Below are 22493 nucleotides of genomic sequence, written 5' to 3' on the forward strand. Positions count from 1 at the left end.
CCCCCCACCTTTCATTTTTGCCTGATATGATTTTCACAAAGTGGTTATGCAATAAATTAAAAAAAAGACAGATGTACTGTTAATTTACTTCTGGCTTCGATCTAATCTGGATCACACAGGAACTAGAGGTGAGACTTCCTAATATTTTCTTATCACTTTCTCACACCGTCTATCTTTTCTTTCAGATCTCAACTCTGTATTATTACCACACACTGTAAACTCTTCACCGGCAGCTCATATTGAATAAGGGGTTACAAACTGGAGGCCAGAAAAAAAATTTGTGGGTAAAATTTCCTTCTTTAAAATATACTGGTAGACCTTTAAACAAAGACACGAATAAAATAAATCAACTACATGCAATGCTAGTCGTTTTCACTATCCTGACCCAAAAAAAAAAAAAAAAAAAAAAAAAAAAAAAAAAGCACAACCATTTCTTCTGTTCAGCTACCTCCAAATGAATGTGTCTCAAATCTCACACACTCGAGTTAAACCGATAGGAAAACGATTTCCATTAGAGTCGGTGTTTGAATTTACAAATCTTCTAACACTACCATCAAACCTACTAAAAGATCAGCTTGGAGTACTAACCTTCTAGATTTTCTAGTTCTGTAAATTATTTTAAACGTAAGGTTGGAGATTTTGAATTGAGACACGGCTCATGGCAACGATCACGATGACGGCACGCTAGAGAGTTTGTCTCAATGATCTTCGTTAATAACTTTACACAGATCAACTTGGAAACCCGACGGACAGGGATACTTTGGCTCGGACATGTCGCCCAGCTGATGCCTCTTTAAAATCTTCTGGATGAATAAAAAAAAATAAAAATAATAGGTGCTGCTCATAAGTCAAGTGTAAACCAGGTTTGGTCTGGCTGTATCACCCTGAAACACGACACAACACAGACAACCAAACCTTCAAAACAATTACTACAGCAGTTTTACATTATAAATCTAGATTTTTGATTTATTTACACTTATGGAGGTAGAACATTCATAAAATCGGTCATTCGGCCTAAATAATTTGGCAAGCCGGTGTAATTTATTTAAATAATAATTAAAAAAAAAAAAAAAAAAAAAAAATCAATAAAATCAACCATAACAAATAAATAATTAAATAAACGACAAAAGGCAATGTGTTCAAATTAAAATGTTTTATTCGTTTTTCTTTTACCAACCTTTCTCACAACGAAGCCGGATAGAAAGCTTTAAACGGTTCTGTTAGTTCTGTTTTGTTTAAGGGTTGAATTTGCAACTTTAAAGAGAGAGAGAGATAAAAAAAAAAAAAAATCTAAAAAGCGAGTGAGCAAGAGAAAAGCACAGCGTTTTTTTTCAGCCCAGAGTGTAGTAGCAGAGGCATTAGCATGCATAAGAGTCGGATAAGCAGAAGAGTCCATCGTTATCAGTGACAAAGTGCTTGTCTGGTTCCACTCACTCTCTCAGCAGAAAACTTGAAGCCTTTTATTTATTTATTTTTTTTTATTATTAACCCACATTTTCAAGAGTACAAACATGACTGAGCAGACAAAAAGAAGAGAGAAGTGCAGGCTGTCATGGTCATGACATGATTTCAATACCTTTTTTTTTTTCTATTTGTAAGCCATTGTTAGAAGAGCTCATCAAGACTGCTCTGTGGGAATGTAAAGGTTTTTTTTTTATATATATATATATTTTTACAGGAAGTAGTTTATCTTTCCACTGGGAGAGGGTTAATTATATATGTGCCACTCGGCTAGTCCCATATGCCACCCCTGATCACATATGGGACTAGGCATTAGACATCAAAATTCTTTTTTATCTAAATTTAAAAACCAGCTTCTTTCAGTCTTACAGTACAAAAACACATTTACATGGTTATTTGCTGCGGATTCGGTTGCTGGGGATCTTTCGCAAGATGGGAAATGCTTTGTTTGGTAAATAAGTGTGTGTGTGTTTTAGTGGTAGACAGGAGTGAAGATGAACTGCTTCCTCACAGCCAGTGGCTCTGTGGGGATGGCAGGACTGATTGAGAGGTCCGCTAAATTCAGATATGCTAGCAGAGTAATCATACACCCACTCCCACCAAAAAAAAAAAAAAAAAAAGAGGAAATATGGAACACAAAGAAAACCCAGAAGACGAGGCGGCCACCGGGCAGAGGCGTAGACGTGTGCATGAGTGTGTGATCTGTCTGGTGGCAGCCAAGCGTCTGTTTGCACCTCGGAGCTGCAGGTCTGAGAGCGCAGCCTCATTTCAGCAGGGATTTAATGGCATCGCTCTCTGCTGCCTCGAACGCACTCAGCCCGTCTGGTCCCTTTCTCTCCTTATCAGCACCCTGTACACAACACAACACACTCAAACGTTACCTGATCTGCTACACACTTCACACAGGAGTAAATAGCCAACACCACCACGCCTTTGTTTCATTAATATTAACACATACTATGGTTTGTCTGACACACGATGTTGCACACAACGATCTTTACTTCCATTATTAGGTTATTAGCCCGGCAAATCTTTACCTGCCAACATCAGAGCATGTTAGCATGGGTCAAATACACTAATAAAGGTCATCAGGGTAAATAAAGAATTTTTTGAGTTCGATCGTGAAATGGAAGCAAATCAGATCGATTTTTTTCTACCTTTAGACAATTATACTATATTTAAAATCAACTAAATATTTATTAAAAGATGCCAGTGACCTTTTTTTTTTAATGGCTCTTTTGTATTATGTCCGGGATTAAATGTAATGATCCCGGATTGGTTTAACCAATTGTTCTTCAGTCTTGATTTTGTTGCGATGCATCATAGGACGTGTCACAAATCTGTCATTTAAAATAAACAAAATCACAACAAATCTATTTCAAGGAGTTCGCTTGATTTTCTTTTTTTCCCACTCGTTCCTTCAATGTGGTTAAACATGCTGTAGTGTTTTTTTTTTTTTTCCCTTTCTTTTGGACAAGCACAGGACAATGCAAATGCATTCAAACATTTTAAGCTGCAGATTAACAGAGAAAACATTTCGCCCAAGTGAACGTTAAACGACTGATTTGTAAAAGGATTATACTGCAACATGTACCATGTACCAGTGGTATTTTGTTGTTGTTGTATTTTTATGGTTTACTGAGCATTACTGTGGAAAATCCACCATCTAGCTGAGTTTTTGTGATAGCTGAAAGCAGTGGAGAGAGGAGAAGAAAAAGAAAAGAAAAGAAAAGAAAAGAAAAAAAAAAAGAATCGATACTACATAAACCTAGTATAGAAGCAACTAAATGAGATGAACACAAAAAGGAACTACAGGAAAACACAAGAGGGAAGCAAGAGGGACTCTGTGGGAAGCGTAAATATAACAGCACCTAGTCTCTAATGGTTGCATGGAGAATCTAAGAGGAGCAAGCAAACAGTGATTCCAGTCAAAATACATACACAGAGCCAGAGCTAGACAAACAGAGAAGTGAAGAGAGGAGGAAAGCGGACACGGCGCATTTGTATGTCTTTCACACGCATGTCCCAGCTGAACCGTCTGTCCATTAAGACTTCATGATGACCTTCTGACGGAAACGACACGCCATGCATAATGTATGTTTCCTCTTATCCGCTCCTATACTCTATAAGCAAAGAAGTGGCTTGGAAAGAATAGAAATATATATACGGCTCGCTGTCCGTTTTATTAGGAACATCCGCTGTACGCATGCAGTGAACCGCAATGCATAAAATGATACAGATACAGGTTAAGGTCTTCATTAAACATCAGAAGGAAGAAATACTTGATGATCTCTTGGGATTTTCACACACAACAGACTCGAGTTTATACAGAAAGATACAGATCCAAGGAAACTGGCCAAGTTGATTTGCGCTGCTGGACAGAGTAATGGTCAATCTTTGCAATTGTGGTGCATAGAAAAGCATCTCAGCATGCTCAGCTGTTGTAGCTCATCCAACTCAAGCTTTGACGACGCTTTTCTGCTCAATGATTGTAAAGACTGATTCATTGAATTACTATAGGCTTCCTGTCAGCTCAGACCAGTCTGGTCAATCTCCTCTGATCTCGCTCACACACAAGATGACATCACACCATTCTGAGAAAAACCTGGAAAGTGTTGTGTCTGAAAATCCCAGGAGATCAGCAGAGCATATGGAGCCAACAACCACGCCTCGACTGAAGTCAGAGAGATCACCGTTTTGTCTCTTCTCTCCATTCTGATGTTTGATGCGAACGTTACATGAAGCTTTGGACCTGTAACTGTATGATATGCTTTTACTGAACTGTGCTGATGCCACATGATCATGACATCTTAGATAAGAAGGAAGAAAGAAAGAAAGAAAGAAAGAAAGACAGACAGAAAGAAAGAAAACCACAACATGATTGACAAAATTTCCTACACAAAATATACATAAACTGTGCTCAAAATCCACCATCATACAACAGGCTTCTGTCTTTCTCCAAATATTCCAGAGTCATGGGCGTAAATCCCGGAATTAATTTAAAAAATATCGCACTCTATTGTGAAAAATATATGTATGTATGCCTAAATAATTGTGTAAGTAGAAAGAAAAAAAAAACGCAAAAAATGCATTTAGAAACAGTTGAGTTCCCCCTCCCCCCTTCCTCACAGTGGTTTGACCCACTGCCTGCTTTCCCAGTTCATCACCTACTCTGCACACACGAGTCAGGTGTTTGGCTACGGCTCAATTAATGTTGAACTCCATTAAGTAGGGGATTTTATTCACTTTAAATAAAGCGATTCTTTTTAATGTAGTTGATGCAGACTCATTCATAAATTAGTTGCGGTTACCGATTGTAATTTTCCATGAATCTGCTATATTAGCGATTAAAATATTGCTTATCTAGTTAACGTTAGCTTGTTTACAATAGCTTGTTGCATAGTGCACTGTAACTAACACGCCAAAGCTTTTTGTTGTTTTTATACATAGAGCAGTTACTGTAAACTGATTATTTAATAATTGATTTTGTTACAAAACATTACTTATTTTTATATGTATTTTTCACAATAACAGTCATGTTTATATTTTATTGTATGTTGATGGCTTAACTGTAAACAACACAAACAATGCAATAAATAGTTTCGAAGAAAAATCTGCTGTCATTGAACCTGAGAAAATCTTTGACAATAACCATAATGATGCATTTGTAGCATCCGCGTCATGCTAGTCTCCATGCTACGATAATAATGATAAAAGCAAAGTTTTTCACTGTGGGGACATATCTTTATAAGTACAATTAGACTGTATTATTTGTGTCCCCCTTCAAAAATTGCTCAGGAGAAATTTTATATTTATTGTCCCCCCTACTGTTAAATGAATTTTACAAATTTAGAATCCATGATTCTATACCTTCTCTAGTAAGATTTTGACGCAGGAGAGGTGACCCTCGTAAGTGGCAGAAAGCAATGGAGTGATGCCGTGTTTGTCTGCAGCCTGAGGGAGAGAGAGAGGAAGAGAGAGAGAGAGAGAGAGAGAGAGAGAGAGAGAGAGAGAGAAACGACAGGTTAGTTTTAGTGCACAGGAAATTACTGCTGGATTCATCAAACTACTCTTGACTGCTAAGTTTTATCTTTAGCATAAAGATAAGAGCCGCTCCACTTCCCGTGAAGGTTTATTTAGAGTGAGAGAATCGTGTCTGCTTCACAATGAATAAACAGGAACCTGTTTGTTTCAAGCACAAACTCTGTGTCTACCGTGAGAAGACCGTGAGAACTGGACTGTGTTAACGTGAGCTTACGTTCACATCTGCTCCTTTAGACAACAGGAACTCCACCATCTCAGCCTGGCCACAGTCTGCAGCGTAGTGCAGGGGCTTTCTACCGCTCTCCAGTGTCCGATTAACATCCTCATCCTGCAACACACACACACACACACACACACACACACACACACACACACACACACACACACACACACGGTTTAGAGTACAGTTCTTAAGGTTTCCACTTATATAGAAAAATCAATACACCCTTTAAGGCGTTTAAACTTTTTCCTGAAAAAAAAAAAATTCACAAAAAAGGTGGAAATGCCAACACACACACCTCAAAAACTGATCAATGCATACTGCTGACCTCATCACCTCCATTCTGTCCCATAATGCTGCTCTCCACCCCTTCATCCATCACTTGAACTGTGTCTGCTTGAGTCAGCCTCTAAGCTCCATACATTAACATTAAACCAGCAAAAATCTATAAGCGTTTTCTAAATCCATATGTCCATGTGCATCTTTATCACTGTGTACTGCACGCATATATATATATATATGTGTGTGTGTGTGTGTGTGTGTGTGTGTGTGTGTGTGTGTGTGTGTGTGTGTGTGTGTGTGTGTATGCATGTATATAAAATGGTTGAAATGACAAAAAGCTTCTTGACTTGACTCATTCCCCCCTCGTCTTTGCTGGGGTCTCGCTTTGCACATGTCTAGTTCCTTATATGTATCTAGTTCTCTTCTCAGCTTCTGGTTAGTTAGTTAAAGGAACTTCACACACCATCAGTCTCTTATATTATATACCACAGACCTCTGTCTCTCTCTGAGCTTACAACAAAGGATCGCATACATGCATTTGCACACAAACCACACACACACACACACACCCTATTCACTGATCTTGAACCCAGTAGCTGTGGCACTTTTTCCCCCGCAGTATAGAAGTCAAATTTTTGGGGTCAGTCGCAAACTGCTCTTTCTTGCAAATGCAAAACTGACATCAGTGTGATCCAGAACTATATTGTAATCAGCACACGGCATCAAAAGCGGCTGTGCGGAGATGCTGACCCTCAGCAAGTGGGTAAAAAGCTATTTCACTCGGCGCAAAGCACATCTGGATATTTTAATGAAGACTGGATACCGGAAACATACACCATGGATATCAGACCCTGATACGATGGCAAAGACTGGAATTGAATTCGAAAAAAGTCATTTGTTTTTGGAATTGAAAATACTTACATATGAAGACACATGAACACAATTTCCTTTGTTAGGCTCGATTTTGATTATAGTAATACAGCCAGTCTGGTCCTTAAATATTTGGACATTAAAATTGATCCATTTTAGTTGGAAATCGTATATTGAGGTTAATAATAAATGTGTGCAAAGTGCAGACTTTCAGCTGTAATTTGTACATAGTGGGAATTATAAGACTTTAAATATGTGCTTCACCCCTTTTAAGGGACCGAAAGTATTTAGAAAAAAGTCGCTGGCTGATTCCTCTCTCTTTAGTTGATTATGTGTTGAATATGGAATCGGTAGCTGTTAACTTTCAATATGAAGTCCAAATTACCAGTGAAGCCAGACAACATTCGACTGAAAAATCATCCACAGCGATTAGAGAGATAACAAAAACATCATGGCTGAAATCAGCAAATTGACAGGTTAAAGAAAGAAGCATGGACAGATATTTTTCCCTGAACAGATGAGAGAGACCCTTCACGAGGTCATTGTATCTGTGTCAAAGTCAAGAATAAAAAAAAATGACTTCAGCAGAATAAATACAGAGGGTTTTGCACAAGATGTAACCCAGGGGTAATGCTTTAATTTAATGATTGTTTGTTTGTCAAATGACTTCTAGAGGTCCACATATAAAAGTGCAGTAATTCCAACACCTTTCTCTCAACTTTCCCTACACGGCTAACCGTATTAATAGACCTCGATGTACACGTATGGTTAGCGTTGGTGAGCAGTTAGAGTGTCCAGGTAGCAGCTAAATAATAAGTGATGACAGCACTTGCGGTGTAGGCTCGATTTCACTTCTGTGGTAACAACAGGAAGAGAAGAGGCCAACGGAAAACTTGCTCTCTGAAGCCACGTTACAGAGACAGGGCCGACCTCTGCTCCACAACTTCTGTAACCTCAGAAGAGCTGCACAAAACTGGCGGATACGATTAAGATGGGTATATGATGAAATCAGGTGAAAGATGGATAACCGGAGAAAAACTAAAGCAAAAAAAAAAACAACAAAAAACAACCAACCAAACCCAGCAATCAGCTTAATGGAAAAGCATAACAACATGGAGCATGCGATTAACATGGTATCACTTAAAGATACACCCAATAAAATGGGAGGCAAGCCAACTGGTCAATTATTCAGGAAAGCCTTTTGTAGGCGTTTTGAACTTTCTCCTGTGAAGTACTCTAATGCCCCTTTTCCACCGAGGCAGTTTGAGTGCTGGTTCGGAGCCAGAGCCTAATTTAGAACCAGTTCTTTCTTTTTCGACAGCCAAAGCACCGGGTCTGAACCAGGAAAAGTGGTTCTTAAGTAGCACCAAAACGTTGCTGGTCTAGACTTGAGAACCGCTTGTGTCAGGGGCTGTGGGCGGAGCTACTGTTAGCGCATTTGATAATGATATGATACATTATCAGCACACATGATAGTAGGTAGCTACCTGCTAAGGCTAACTTTTTTCTGTGTTAATGATAAAATAACGTTATGTACTTTCTCGATTACAACCTCCGTTTATACAGATTACATGGAGCTGCACGTACACGTTGGATTCGCTACGTTTGGGTGTTAATGTAGGTTCACAAAGCCATGAGCATTAACAGTAAAGCAACGTCCGCCATTGTTGATGTGTTTGTGTTTGCCGCTGCTGCGCTAAAGTTGCTGGGACACGTGACACGTATACAGTGACGTCAGAATCGGCTCTGTGATGGCTCTCTAGCTGGTGGAAAGGCAAACCGGTTCTTAGGAGGTTCGCCAATGGCTCTGAACCAGTACCCGGTTCTTTTTGGTGGAAAAGAGGCATAAAAGATCTCAACAAGCAGCCCACTATGGAACAATCAAAAGAATTTCTAGAATAAATGAGAAAGAAAGAAAAATAGACTGGTCTGGAAAGGGTTTTGAGGCCATGTGAGGCTCCATTCACGTTACATCCGAATGTAGACAACCTGTAAAATGGTAAATTCCTCCAACAGTAGATCGAGGACTCATCTAGGAAGTCACACAAGAACCCAGAAAAACTTCTAATGAACTGTCAGCCTCATAAAAGGTCAGCATTAATGATTTCACTGTTAGAAAGAGACTGGGCAAAAATAGTTTAAAATAGAATCAGTGTCAAACCAAAAACTTCTGGCAGGAAGAACATCTCACGCTTTCCAGAAAACCTCCTTGATGACTCACAAACCGTTGGATAATGGTTTATGGACTGTTGAGCAGGAAGTGGAACTTTTTGGAATACATGGGTTCCGTTACACCTGGCATAAATCTAACAGCTCAATGAAAGCATCGTATCAACTGTGAAACATGGTGGTGGTAGTGTGATGGGGTGAGGATGCGTTGCTGAGCGAGCCCAGTAATCAGTCTGTGATCATCAGCTCAAGTGCAAGGCAACAACCTAAAACAATAGAAAAAGTCAACTTCTGAATGACTCAAAAGACACCAAATGATGGTTCTGGAGTGGCCTAGTAAAGGTCCTAAAGCCCAATGCGACTGTGGAGGCACGATGTGGATGAACTGATGGGATTTTGCACAGAAGACTGGGTAAAAATTCCTCTATAGTGATGTGTAAGACTTTTTTGTTGAAAGATTAAGCAGCGAGCATGCTGAGAGAATGCACAACATTGTACACTGAGAAAATACACAGTATTGTACACGGAGTAAAATACACAGCGAGTGTGTCAAGAGAATACACAATGTTGTACGCTGAAAGCATACAAGACGAGTACGCAGAGAGAATCCACAATATTGTAGTGAACAGAATCGAGACTGTGGTCTCTCAGTAGATCAACCGAGACTACAAACAGAAACCATAGAGAGTTAAAGCTTCTGTTGAACAGCACTGAGCTCAAGCCCTAAAGCTGCATTAACAGCATAAAAGGGAACTTGAACCACTACCATACTTGTATACATGTATTTACTAAAAACAGAACCTGAAGGTGCAATAAGCAGGAAGTTTCAAAGTCAGAATCTTAACTTCTGCTGTAGTAAAACGGACAGAAAATCATAACTGCACCATAAGACCAACTCTGAGTGAAACATGCCTATGAGCTCTGATGGTGTTGTAGCTTAATGGCAAACTTGCATTTGTTTCATCATCAGGATCTGTGAAAGGTTCGAACTCCAGTTGACTAATGGAGTTTTTCTACTGACCCAGGGTTCAGAGATAGTTTGGTTAAATCGGTTTGAATTCAACTGGCTTGTGCGCCCGACAGCTCGAGTACTAACAATTTGAAGAAGTGCAAGCTGGAGCCAAATACAGACATCTTTTTTCTCTTCTTCTTAAAATTCTAAAGAATTTCATAGAAAGAATAAGTTTAGTGTTTGCATTTCTTGCTGTATCCATCATACATTCAGGTCCATAAAGATTTTCAGTACACGGCTTTTACAGTATAAAGTAAGTGAACGGTTAATGATTGACTGACAGCCGTTTCATCGCCACATGTCCTCTTCATTTCATAACAAATTACGGAGATACAAGGTTTGGAATTGATTCCAAGTGCTGAATGTTTCATTTAGAAGATGCTTATGGGAGCTCTAAAAATGCGGTCCAAAGAGGTGTTGGCACAACTGAAGGAGGCTATCGTTAGGATGAAGGGGGGGGAAGAAACAGACCTAGCAGGGAGATAGCATAAACTTCAGAAGTGGCAAAATCTACAAATTAGTACATGCATAAAAAGATCGAATGCACTGGCAAGCTCAGCATTGCCAAAAACACTGGAAGAAAAACCAATCACAACATCTACCCAGGTCAGAAACACTCCGGAGGAGGTAGGAATATCATCGTCAAAGTCTATAATCAAGAGATTACCTCATGAACATTAATACAGAGGGTTCACTTTGAGATGCAAAGACTCAAACAGAAAGAAAAGATTAGACTTTGCTAGAAAAACATTTTTATTAAAAAAAAAAAAAAAAAAATCTTTTAAAGGCTCTTTGGACAGATAAATCCAAGATTAATGGGAAGGGAAGAATAGAGAGAGGGGAAGGAAGCACCCATGATCCAAAGCATATCATATTATCTGGTGCAGGCAGTGTTATTGCATGGGCACGTGAGCCTGCCAGTGGAACTGGGTCACTGGTGTGTATTGATGATGTGACTGAAAGAGCAGGATGAAATCTGAAGTGTATAGAGTTATACTTTATACTCAGATTCAGCCGCATGCTGCAAAACCTACGGAGCCAATCCAAGAGCTTCTTAAAGCAAAGAAATTTAATGTTCTTAAATAGGTGAATCAATCGGTGTTGGTGATGTCTGTGGGTTCCAGGCAGTCACTGACTGCAAAGGAATTGCATTCAAGTATTATAAAATAACACCTAATTAGGTTAGTTTGTCCAACTAATGTTAAGCGTATGAGAGACTGGGTAAAAAAAATGGGTGTAATTTCTAGATGTTTAACACGGTATTGAAGTGAAATAAAGTCTACATGACAATCAAGCATATTTTCAGTGCTTCATTTCAATCCACAGTGGTGTAGAGATAAAATGCTAAATTGCCTAACTGTCCAAATATTTATGTATCGTTCGTGTGTGTGTTTAAGTTTCAACAATAATTACAAGGACACAATGCAGCATTTATATATAGCAGAAAAACCAGGAGCTGCTTGAAACCTGTCACTGTATAAATGTAGAAGCAGATCTGCTTTTAACGGCAATGTTGTAATAAATAATAATAAAAAACCCAAACAAAACTTTAACATATTCAGTATAGTCAGTTTAGAGGATGACTGCAAAACTCCTCGCTTTAGTCTGGCAGATTAATTAAAACCTTGGCATTAGTGTTTCCTGAGAACAAACAGCAAGGCTAAAGTCCAAGTTCTCAAGAGTTATTCATTTAATTGAGTTAATCGTTTTAGCCACTATTTATAGAGATAAGTAGTGTTTGCTTTAGACTCGACATAATTCGAGAATCCTGTCCTTTAATAGAAAAGAGGTGATTCTGGGTTTTATATGAAACAGAATTAAATCTAATTTATTGAGTTTATTCTTACTGGATTAGCATAAAATGTGATTCCCTCACATGGTTTAGTGTAGCGGAAATTCATAAAAGTTAAGCAAACGCATGTTATCGTGTCCTATAGCATTTAGAGAAAACGGTGCATTATATCAGCCATCAGCCTCACTATCTAGAAAATATAGGCATCAACCAATGAAACCACACATCATTCATACACACCATATGGCCAGAGGTATGTGCACCCAAGATTGAAGCACACGATTTTACAGAATCTCTCTCTAGGTTATCTATATAGCTCGCTACAGTTTCACTACAGAACTAAGAGAATCAAACACGACAATGCCCCTATGCACAAAGCACCAGCACCATGAAGACCTGCACAGAGCCCTGACTCAACCCCTCTTCCTCCCTCTGCTGCGGCTCCCTGTAGATTTGGAAAATAAATACTTAATTTAAATTTATTTTATTTTAGTTAGTTAGTTTTTTAAAAAATGTAATTCTAAATTCTAAGATTATGATGCTCTTGTAACATTAAAAGAAACCGTGTTTAATTTGTTTGTCGCTCAAAATATGTGTCATAACTGCCGACTTGCGAAATCCGACACACAGAAGCAGACGCATTTTTGGTTTGCTGCAGACGGCAAGTTAAAATTTTGATGTCATGAATACGAAGAGGACTCAATTAGACATTGAACATTTTATTTGAAAGTAACCTTCAACCCAGCGTCTTTTTTGTTAAGGTTAGTTCAAACTGTTCAAAATATTTTTGTTTGTTTGCAGAAATATAATTTCGTTTACTCGCTAGCAGTTCATTATTTCATAAATGCAACACACTACAGTTTTTTCTATACTTTCCATGTCAAAAGGGTTTTGTGGCTCCCTGTGTTTTTTTTCTGTGGGAAACGGGTCCAAATGGCTCTTTGAGTGTTTAAGGTTGCCGACCCCTGGACTAGACCATCATTACAAACCCATCGTTTGGTGTCTTTTGAGTCATTCAGCTCTATTGTTTTGGGTTGTTACCTTACACTTGGGCAACAGCAACGCATCCTGACACCAGCACAATAACACCACCATGTTTCACAGTTCATATGATGTTCAGATGATTGTGGTGTGTTCATTTTATGCCAGATGTAAGAGTAGACCCATGTCTTCCAAAAGGTTACACTCCTAATGACTAAAAATGTTCCTTGTCTACAGAGTCTTCTTCCAAATGGCACATGGATATACTGAGGATATTTTTGCAGCCTTCACATAACATAAGTGTGTGTATATCTGCTCACAATTTATTGGCACAAGGGTAGTTTACATCAGCCACATGCCACATAATCCAACATTTCTTCCATCAAGGCAGAACGAAGGAAACTCTTCCTGGTCTGAAGGGGCACTGACTATCAGGTGGGCTCAGTTCCAGGTGAGGTCATTAATAACAGAGATCGTTTCAAAGGGCAAACTTGCTACAGCTTCTTATGCCCCTTTACCACCAAGGCAGTTTGAGTGCTGGTTCAGAGCCAGAGCCTAATTTAAAATCAGTTCTTTCTTTTTCGACACCCAAAGCACCAGCTCTGAACCAGGAAAAGTGGTTCCCACCACTCCTGGCTTCGTCTCCACATCCACACAGATCTCTGTAGTGAATTTGCAGCCATAACCCCGCAAAAGGCCAAAATAGCTAATTTTGCTCTCTTTCTCTTCATTCTTCTCGTCCTCAGCACCTGCTCATTAATGTTACGGCTACCATTACACAAACATTTAGAAAGAAAAGCGAAAATGCTTACTTCCTCCATAACCTCGCCAACTTTAGCGTAACGGCGTGCTGCGTGTGACGTCATTGTTATTGTTATTGCAATATTACAATATTGCAATAATATTACAATATTGTTATTGGTCAGTCCTAAACAGCAAACAGTTCACACTGGTATCTGATATAGGCCACATTTTAAAAGGTAATGTGAACAGCCAAGCAAAAAAATCAGATCTGAGCAAAATATCCGAATTGAGCATTAAGACTTGCAGTGTGAACGTGGCTGAAATCGGATTTGAAAAAATCAGATCTGGGCAAGATTTGAGTGTTCACACTACTCCTGAAAATGTCTGACCTGGTCACTTGACCCCAAAAAAAAAATCAGATTTGGGCCACTTTTACCTGCAGTCTGAACAGGGTCTTAACCGCTTGCATCAGGGGCTAGGGGCAGGGTTACTGTGACTAACAAGACAAAAGAGAACGTCGTTAGTGCCATTTTAAAATAATTTTAAATCAGTATTCTCCGCGTTTGGATGCCAATGTAGGTTCGCAAAGCCATGAGCATTATCAGTAAATCAACATCCGCCATTGTTGATGTTGTGTTTGCTGCTGCGCTAACTTGCTGTATAACGTTGTATACAGTGACATAAGACTTGGCTCTGTGATGGCTCTCTAGCCCATGGAAAGGCAAACCGGTTCTTAGAAGGCTTGCCAGTGGAACCAACTTCAAACCAGCACCAGGTCTGAACCAGCACCCGGTTCTTTCTGGTGGAAAAGGGAGACTAGTTCTCCACTAGGGCTTTAAAGCAGCTTATTAAACTCAAACAATCTTGATTCGATTCGAGTCTTTATTTCCTCTTTTCGGTCTTTTAAAATCAGAGCTTCCTTAATATCTCCCTGCTCACAATTTTCAGTTTTACTAATAACCAGAAACACATCCCCACACCACCACTCTACCACCACCATGTTTCACTGCAACTGTTTCCAGTTTTAAGGAGATTAATGGAGGAAAAGTTTATTCGTACCATTAACTGTACAGTGGGGAATTGCAAGAATTGAGAATGCTGAAATGCTAAAATGCTTGATTTTAGAGTGGTTCTGCAGTAATCTGTGGTATAAACAAACATCACATTTCAATGATATCCTTTCAGATATAACAGCATATTTATAATCACTTATTAATTAGCATCACCATTAACCATTGCCATAATCTTTAAAAACAGTACCGATGATTTAAAAAAAAAAAAAAAGACCAAGTCAGACATACAATGATTTTATTTCACAATGTCAAACTCAAAACCTTCTTCTGACAGAAAGCAGGAGTGCTTGAGATTGAGTCATGCGGCAGGGCTTCAGCGACATTAATATTAATAACTAATGATAACTATTTGCTTAATTGACGAGAATAAGGCTGAACTTTTGGCATGTTTTTGAGCGCCGACTTATTTAAGTGTAGTCTGATTTAAAATGTTTTGCAGGCCTAACAATACGCAATCAGAGAAAATGTTACTGGATATCACATCAGGGTAATACAACAAAGATTATATTACAACTACATTGATATGCCTATTGTGATTTGGTGATTAAACAAGTTTTGCTTGTAATATCTGCTTAGTGTTCATTTTTCTAGTACTAAACAAACAAGTAAATATATAACACAAAGAAATGAAGGAGGAAATGAATGGGCCTGGTTGCATTTTGATGTCTCACTCTTAAAAACTTTAAAACCTGCATAAGATTTTGTGCTGGTAGAAAAACAGAAAACCGCCATGACTAATTATCTGTAATCTTGCCTGTGTGCCGTGTAGAGGGTTTCTGTTGTTTATTTATTTATTTATTTGGTTTAAACCCTGGGAGTACACTTCATCTGATTAAAGTTTTACAATAAACTGTGTTTATTTTGTTGCAGATTTGGGCTATTAGCATTAGTAGGAATGTGGTAGTGATGGAGTCTAGGGAAATGTAGCTAGTAAGGTGGGTGCGATATGAAGGAAAGATCAGAACATGGTATGCATATCGCAATAGAATTTTAGATTTGGATGAGATTACTGCACAAGTCTACTAACAAACTATGTTTTTTGAACTATTAAAGAAAAAAAAAGTCTTAAAAATATCACAACATCAGGATTAATGTTTCATGCTAATATTTAATATATCTAATTATATAGTTATATTGACACATCCCTAGATACAATTGATCTGTTAATCGGAATTGGTGCCATGGATGAACAGAAAAAACAAATAAATATTTTTTTTTTTACTTAAAGGATCAATCAATGGCAACCAATCGCTGAGCAGTGCCGCCCACAGCAACCAATCGCTGAGCAGCGCCGCCCACTGCAACCAATTGCTGAGCAGCGCCGCCCAATGCAACCAATCGCTGATAACTGTTTCCTCCATTTCTTCACTTCCCAACTGCTCACCCCTTCACATTTCTGTGTTCTTAAGAGAAATGTTTTTACATTAAATGTTTACTATAAGAAATAATCTATTATACCACCGGACAGTCATTTGGTGTGCACTATATGTGTACAACAGCACGACTCGTACAGAAGCTACTGCAGCAACATGAACTACAGAGTTATATTAATGGCTGCATTCTAATACTGTACCGTTTCCATAGTAACAGCTCATACACAGGGTCTTGTACAGCTGATGCTCCACTTAGTGCAAGTCTAATAATTAATGGATTCAAGGATGCTGTTAAACAAAGAAAAACATAATCCTTATCCTTACTATATGCCTCCAGTGTCAGCACTCATGAGAGAGAGAGAGAGAGAGAGAGAGAGAGAGAGAGAGAGAGAGAGAGAGAGAGAGAGAGAGAGAGAGAGAGAGAGAGAGAGAGAGCTATTCTGGTGATGAAATGATGGATTTATGGTGGCTTTAGTGCCCAAAAAAAGTAATGTATCTATAGACTGTGAAATGTGAGATGTGTCATTCATAAGTAAATTAATCACTGGCACATCTCTGTGGTATAAGTGAAAGAACACACTCCAGGCAGTGTGATGTTCCATGTGGACATCCCACATTAAAACATAACAAGAAACCATTAACCATGAAACCATTAAACGTGTGACGTTATGTTCACATCACACTCGTGACCATGCCGTTATATGAAGTATCAGCTTATCGGGGATTCAGCCAAGTGCTAAGTGTGCCAATATAGTATAACATAACAGTATAACAGCAATATTGCTTTTCAATAATTCTTCCACAGGTATTGGAACAGCAAGACCAATACTTATGTTTTTGCTTCAGACTAGAGACCTTTAGATGTTCTCAAGGATGAATGTGACAAAAGATCAGAATTTCCTGATCGTTATCTGTGCTTTAAAAAAAACAACAACAAAAAAACAACATTCAACTTGTTTGAACCAAACCATTTTTCAAGTGATTACAAATACTGGATCGAGTGACTGACAGCTGTTTCTTATTGTCCAGGTGTTTCCTGTTAGATTGTTTCTTTAAAAGTTAATCACTATAATTGTCTACTCTTTCTTTGAGCCCAGAGATTCACTTTTAAAAACCACATTTGTTATTAAAAAAGGATAAACTAATGAAGGGAAAACAAGCCACTTTCAAGCTGGGAAACAAGAGAAAATCAAGTGAAGCCATTGAGAAAGCATTAGACAGTCAATACAATGCTTGGAATATTTTATAGAAAACAATAGTATACAAACAATCAGACACTAAACAGGTTGGCTAAAAAAATACAACAGTTAAGAAAGAAACTGAGAGCTGTGAAGGAAAAACCTTAAAAGAACAGTCAGGGACATCAATTACCTCCACCAGGCAGGGGTGAAGGTATCACAAGCTACCCTGTGAAGAAGACTTTAAAATCAGGCCATGGAAAGGCCAAATGGTTGAAGAAGCAAAGATCTACACAGTGACAAACCAACAAAGGACTTCAGAGGTTCCATGTTCTGAGTTGTTTAACACAGCTAGATGTAAATATCAGGAACTAAATGCTGAAATTCAGATCCATCGACTCACATTCAACTTGTTATCTCAAACATCTTCACTGTGTAACACAAAAAAAAAGGACCGTCTTTGCTGTCCCAAAACCTTCAGTGAGAATTGTATATGACAAATTAATATCAAGTAACTAACTGTGTGTGTCGTTTTTGGTCCGCTAGTCACCTCACTCAATTTATAGCCTGTCAGCAAGTCGATATCACATGGGAAAAGTGCATCAGCTGAAAGTTCCTTTCCTTTTTTCATTTTTATTTTAATCAGACATGCAACCTTTTGCATTTTAAGTCAGAAACTCTATTCCTGAAGCGAGTATTGCTAGCACCTTGTCCACCGATTATGTCCCTAGTGTCCTAAAGTTTTCAGTGAGACCAGTGCTAAAGTTAAGACAGAACTTTACATGGTAAAAAAAGACAAGTGGGGTGACCCAGGGACGGGCGAGGGGGTGACGCAGGGACTGGCGAGGGGGTGACGCAGGGACGGGCGAGCGGGGTGACGCAGGGACGGGCGAGCGGGGTGACGCAGGGACGGGCGAGCGGGGTGACGCAGGGACGGGCGAGCGGGGTGACGCAGGGACGGGCGAGCGGGGTGACGCAGGGACGAGCGAGCGGGGTGACGCAGGGACGAGCGAGCGGGGTGACGCAGGGACGAGCGAGCGGGGTGACGCAGGGACGAGCGAGCGGGGTGACGCAGGGACGAGCGAGCGGGGTGACGCAGGGACGAGCGAGCGGGGTGACGCAGGGACGAGCGAGCGGGGTGACGCAGGGACGAGCGAGCGGGGTGACGCAGGGACGAGCACAGGTGAGCAGAGTCATACACAGACATGACGCAGTCATGCACAGGCGAGCGAAATGATGCACACACCAAAACATCGAAGTCCAGTTCTACTACTCATCAGCCCTCTTGGAACACCAATCAGAATAGTGGCCTTGAACTAACTGATCTATATTATTATTATACATTATATGCCATGTCTAATTCCTTGCTCGTTATCCATCGTGACAGAAGTGTCTTCAGAAACATTTGCTGCTCCATGTTACTCGTTTGGATAAGCAAATGAGCCCTGCGACTAGCTGAGGATGCAAAGCAGCCGAGTGACGTCATCTAGCGACTTTCCCCTGAACAGAGAAGTCAGTAATCCGTGTTATTAGTCTATTAATACGGGCTAAAATGTCCGACTCGAGAGGTCTTTAGGCCTGACTGCAGGAACAAGAACAGACATGGCTGATTCCTGTGAAGCACAGAGATGCATCATCACACGCCCACTCCTTCCATTCTTCCATCTATCTATCTATCTATCTATCTATCTATTTGTACACATTCAGCCTCTCATGCAAGGCCGAAAGCTAAATGTTGATGCTCTTCCTATATATTACCTTCTCGTTATGAATGTCTCACAATACAGAGAGACAAATGACTTGGCAAATAATACGACAGACAGACAGAGGCGTGCGTTTGGTAACAGGGCCTGATAAAAAGCAACAGCTAGGCTAATGGCTAGGCTTTTTTGTTTTCTTTTACATTTTGTTCCTGTGTACAAATCCACAAGTCCACGTTTTGTGTCGTGTCACTACAATAGCACTAGTTATTATAGCAAGCTAACTCTAACGCGTGCAAACACAAAACGTTAAAAAACTTCCACTGCTTACTAATTAAGCTCATGTATATTTTGGCGCATTAAACACCAGAAGTGAAGCCCCAGACCACAGAATACCAGTTGCTGCTATACACACACACACACACACACACACACACGTCTAGTGTTCGCCTGAATTATTGTACAGACACAAGGCGTTTGTTTTCTTCATTAATTCAGCCATTTCAGTCTCTTACCTTTTTCAGTAACGTTTTCACCTCGTCCAAATCACCATTTTTCAAAGCCCACATCAGCTCCTTGTCCCCCATGTCTCCTTTCCCTTCTGTCGGGATGTCACTGATGAGCTAAAAGCAACAATTCCAGCTAATAGTTAACGACTCACAGCGCTAGCTAGCTAACTTCAGACCATTTAAAACCCGTATGTTTATTACTGTTATTAGTATTATTGAAATTTAACATGCACGCTGTTTATACACACGTTAACTTGAACATTTAAGATCTAACCGAACAGGTGACTTACTGTGATTAACAGCCTGGATATTTGATTCAGAACAAAGTTTCAAAGACGTTAAAGAGAAGGGGATCCGCCTTAGCTCAGTGAAATTAGCGGCTAGTGACACTTCCGCTACTGAGGCTTGGTTTGATTTCAAATTAAAAGTTCCCGGAAGACAAAATCAAATATTGTCTTCATATTGTTTTTTTTTTTTTATTTTAAAGACGAGAAATTTGATTGATTGGTACAACATGTAGCTCGGAATTTAAACACCCTTTTTAACGTCTCGTAGACGTATTACAGCTTTAGAACACAGGTGATAAATGACTTTTGTGTGAGCTGTCCAGTTTCTCATGAGACAGAGTATTCTGTACAGTGATGGAAATGGCCACACATGAGATATGATTTGATTGACGTCAAAGGTTCCCAGCATTGGTCCTGGGGGGCACCTTTAAAGTGGATGTGTTAGTGCAGGTGAAAACACTAAAATATCAAGGCCAGGACATTTCCTGCTGACACTCTTGTTTAGCTAATCAAATACATAAGAAACACTCTCTCACTCACTCACTCACTCACTCACTCACTCATCTTATACCACTTATCCGAACTACCTCGGGTCGCGGGGAGCCTGTGCCTATCTCAGGCGTCATCGGGCATCAAGGCAGGATACAACCTGGACGGAGTGCCAACCCATCGCAGGGCACACACACTCTCATTCACTCACACACTCAAACACTACGGACAATTTTCCAGAGATGCCAATCAACCTACCATGCATGTCTTTGGACCGGGGGAGGAAACCGGAGTACCCAGAGGAAACCCCCGAGGCACGGGGAGAACATGCAAACTCCACACACACAAGGCGGAGGCAGGAATCGAACCCCCAACCCTGGAGGTCTGAGGCGAACGTGCTAACCACTAAGCCACCGTGCCCCCCACATAAGAAACAAAGTTTTAAAAAATAATAATAAATAATTCTTTTTTAGGCTGTAGAATTTGTCACCAACATTTTGTGACAGCGTTGTATATTTTCTATCCTGAGTCATGCGTTTCAATGAAATATCCTGGGTTGGATTGGTATCGGGCCATGTCTAATTTGTTAATTTCCTAATTTGCAGCTTGACTGACACATTTTTTGTACCATACAGTGATGCTGCTCCCATAACAGCATAAAGATGTAATCCACTGATTGCACCGGCCAATCATTCCAGCTTACTGCTTCTTCCCTAAATAGGCTTTGCATAATTCTGATCATTGCTGTTGGTCACTGTCCTGATGTTGGGTGAAATGTGCTCCAATCAAGTGCTATAAAAGGCATGGCATTGCAAAATAGAGTAATAATGTTCCTTGTTCAAGATTTACCGCCAGACCATCACATTTCCTCCACCATGCCCTGACAGATGGCATCAAGCATTCCTGTACTATCTTTTAATTTGTCATCTAAACACCTCCGCTCATTTGAATGATTTCCTTTTATCGGTTAGCATCCTGGAATCACCAGAGTAAGCTGCTAGCTGAGGATCTGTCACTTTCTTGGGAATTTCTCACATGGAATAGCCTTAATGTATTACAACAACTATACAGTAGACTGATGAGTTTCTGAAGAAAACTCTTTCTTCCTAGATATTTTTAAACCATATTTTACATGTTTTTGTGTAGACCCCATTAAAACTCAGTGTTTCTAACCGTAATAGTCATTAACAACATTAACAGTATCTACATTGTATTTCACTGCCATCAAACACTATTATACTATAGAAAGGTAGCAATTTTGTTTAAAAACTATACATTTTCTGAGTGATTACAGACTTTTGAATGGAAGAGTACATGTTTGAGCCAAGATCTAGATATTGGTATTGGAATGAGTGCAGCTGCATACAAACATTTCCGAACATCTTTTCAACACATGGGATTGTCAAGAAGGATAATAAGATGCAAGAATCTGAGTAACCACCGGCACATGACTAACCCCTGTTTGGTATAAACTTTCTGCTACTGTAGAGTGATTAGAGCATTTGATCGGATGCGTTACACCAAGTGATGTACAAAAAGCTCTAAAACAACAGTTTTGAACTCCTGGATATTAAAAGCACATATAAAATCAGACTTGTGTCATTCAGTGAAAAAAGTCAGATATTTGTGAAAATTACGCGACAGCTAACACAATAATCAGCATGGTATACCGCAAGCTGTATATATATCTTTGTAGAGAACCTTTAAATCTTTTAGATTTTTTTGCTTTTAATTGCACAGAATGCCCTACAAGTCATTGCCATTATAACATCAACTGAATTTCAGAACTTGAATACTGTCTGTGGTGCTAAGGTGGTTAACACCTCTATGGTTGGGAGATTGAACTCCTTGGTTCCTCCTGGATTTCCTCCCCTAATCTACTGGAGGGGATTAGACAAAGAACCCAAAACACAGAATCCATGCACAGGTCATATACTGTATAGTGTGTTGCTGTGGATATAATGGAGCAGCTTCGATGGGATGATGAAGCTGTGGGATTTTTAGTTTATTTTTATAGCCTTATCCTATTCTGAGCTCCATTGTAGAGATCCAAACTCTGTGCCCTGGTTTATGCCTGGGTTCCTCTCACTGGAGACGAGCTGCAGATTTCATATGTCGTTCTATTTGTTTAACGTTGAACAGGCACAGATATGTTTACTTCTAAATTATTAGTTGACTGTAGGGGAGTTTAGCTGTCCATGGGAACAGGGTGACTGATGAGCTAGCACATATTGGAATGAGGAGAGCTAAGGGGCTGAGTGACTCAGAACATTTTGTCCATGATATACTTGGCCCATGGTTAATACCTG

General features: G+C 39.6%; 1 protein-coding gene across 1 annotated transcript; it reads right to left on the reverse strand.

Annotated features, from left to right (window-relative positions):
• Positions 1–1138: 1138 nt before the first annotated feature.
• mtpn (myotrophin) lies at positions 1139–19811 on the reverse strand. Its single transcript, XM_060887430.1, has 5 exons — positions 19699–19811; positions 19415–19522; positions 5720–5833; positions 5332–5415; positions 1139–2311 (listed from the first exon to the last, which is right to left on the reverse strand). Exons 2-5 carry the CDS (start codon positions 19484–19486, stop codon positions 2225–2227), a joined length of 357 nt encoding a protein of 118 aa, XP_060743413.1. The 5' UTR covers positions 19487–19522; positions 19699–19811; the 3' UTR covers positions 1139–2224.
• Positions 19812–22493: the final 2682 nt, after the last annotated feature.

This window comes from Tachysurus vachellii, chromosome 14, assembly GCF_030014155.1.
Source record: "Tachysurus vachellii isolate PV-2020 chromosome 14, HZAU_Pvac_v1, whole genome shotgun sequence".
In the NCBI taxonomy this organism is placed as follows: Eukaryota; Metazoa; Chordata; class Actinopteri; order Siluriformes; family Bagridae; genus Tachysurus; species Tachysurus vachellii.

What these genes read in the sequence shown, in the direction of transcription:
- mtpn (XM_060887430.1), bottom strand. Translation starts at nt 19,486, where the DNA reads ATGGGGGACAAGGAGCTGATGTGGGCTTTGAAAAATGGTGATTTGGAC. An exon ending in CTAAAGGAGCAGATGTGAAC is followed by an intron (nt 5,416 to 5,719) that starts GTAAGCTCACGT and finishes TCTCTCCCTCAG; the next exon opens with GCTGCAGACAAACACGGCAT. An exon ending in TCAAAATCTTACTAGAGAAG is followed by an intron (nt 2,312 to 5,331) that starts GTATAGAATCAT and finishes TGTTGTGTACAG; the next exon opens with GGTGCTGATAAGGAGAGAAA.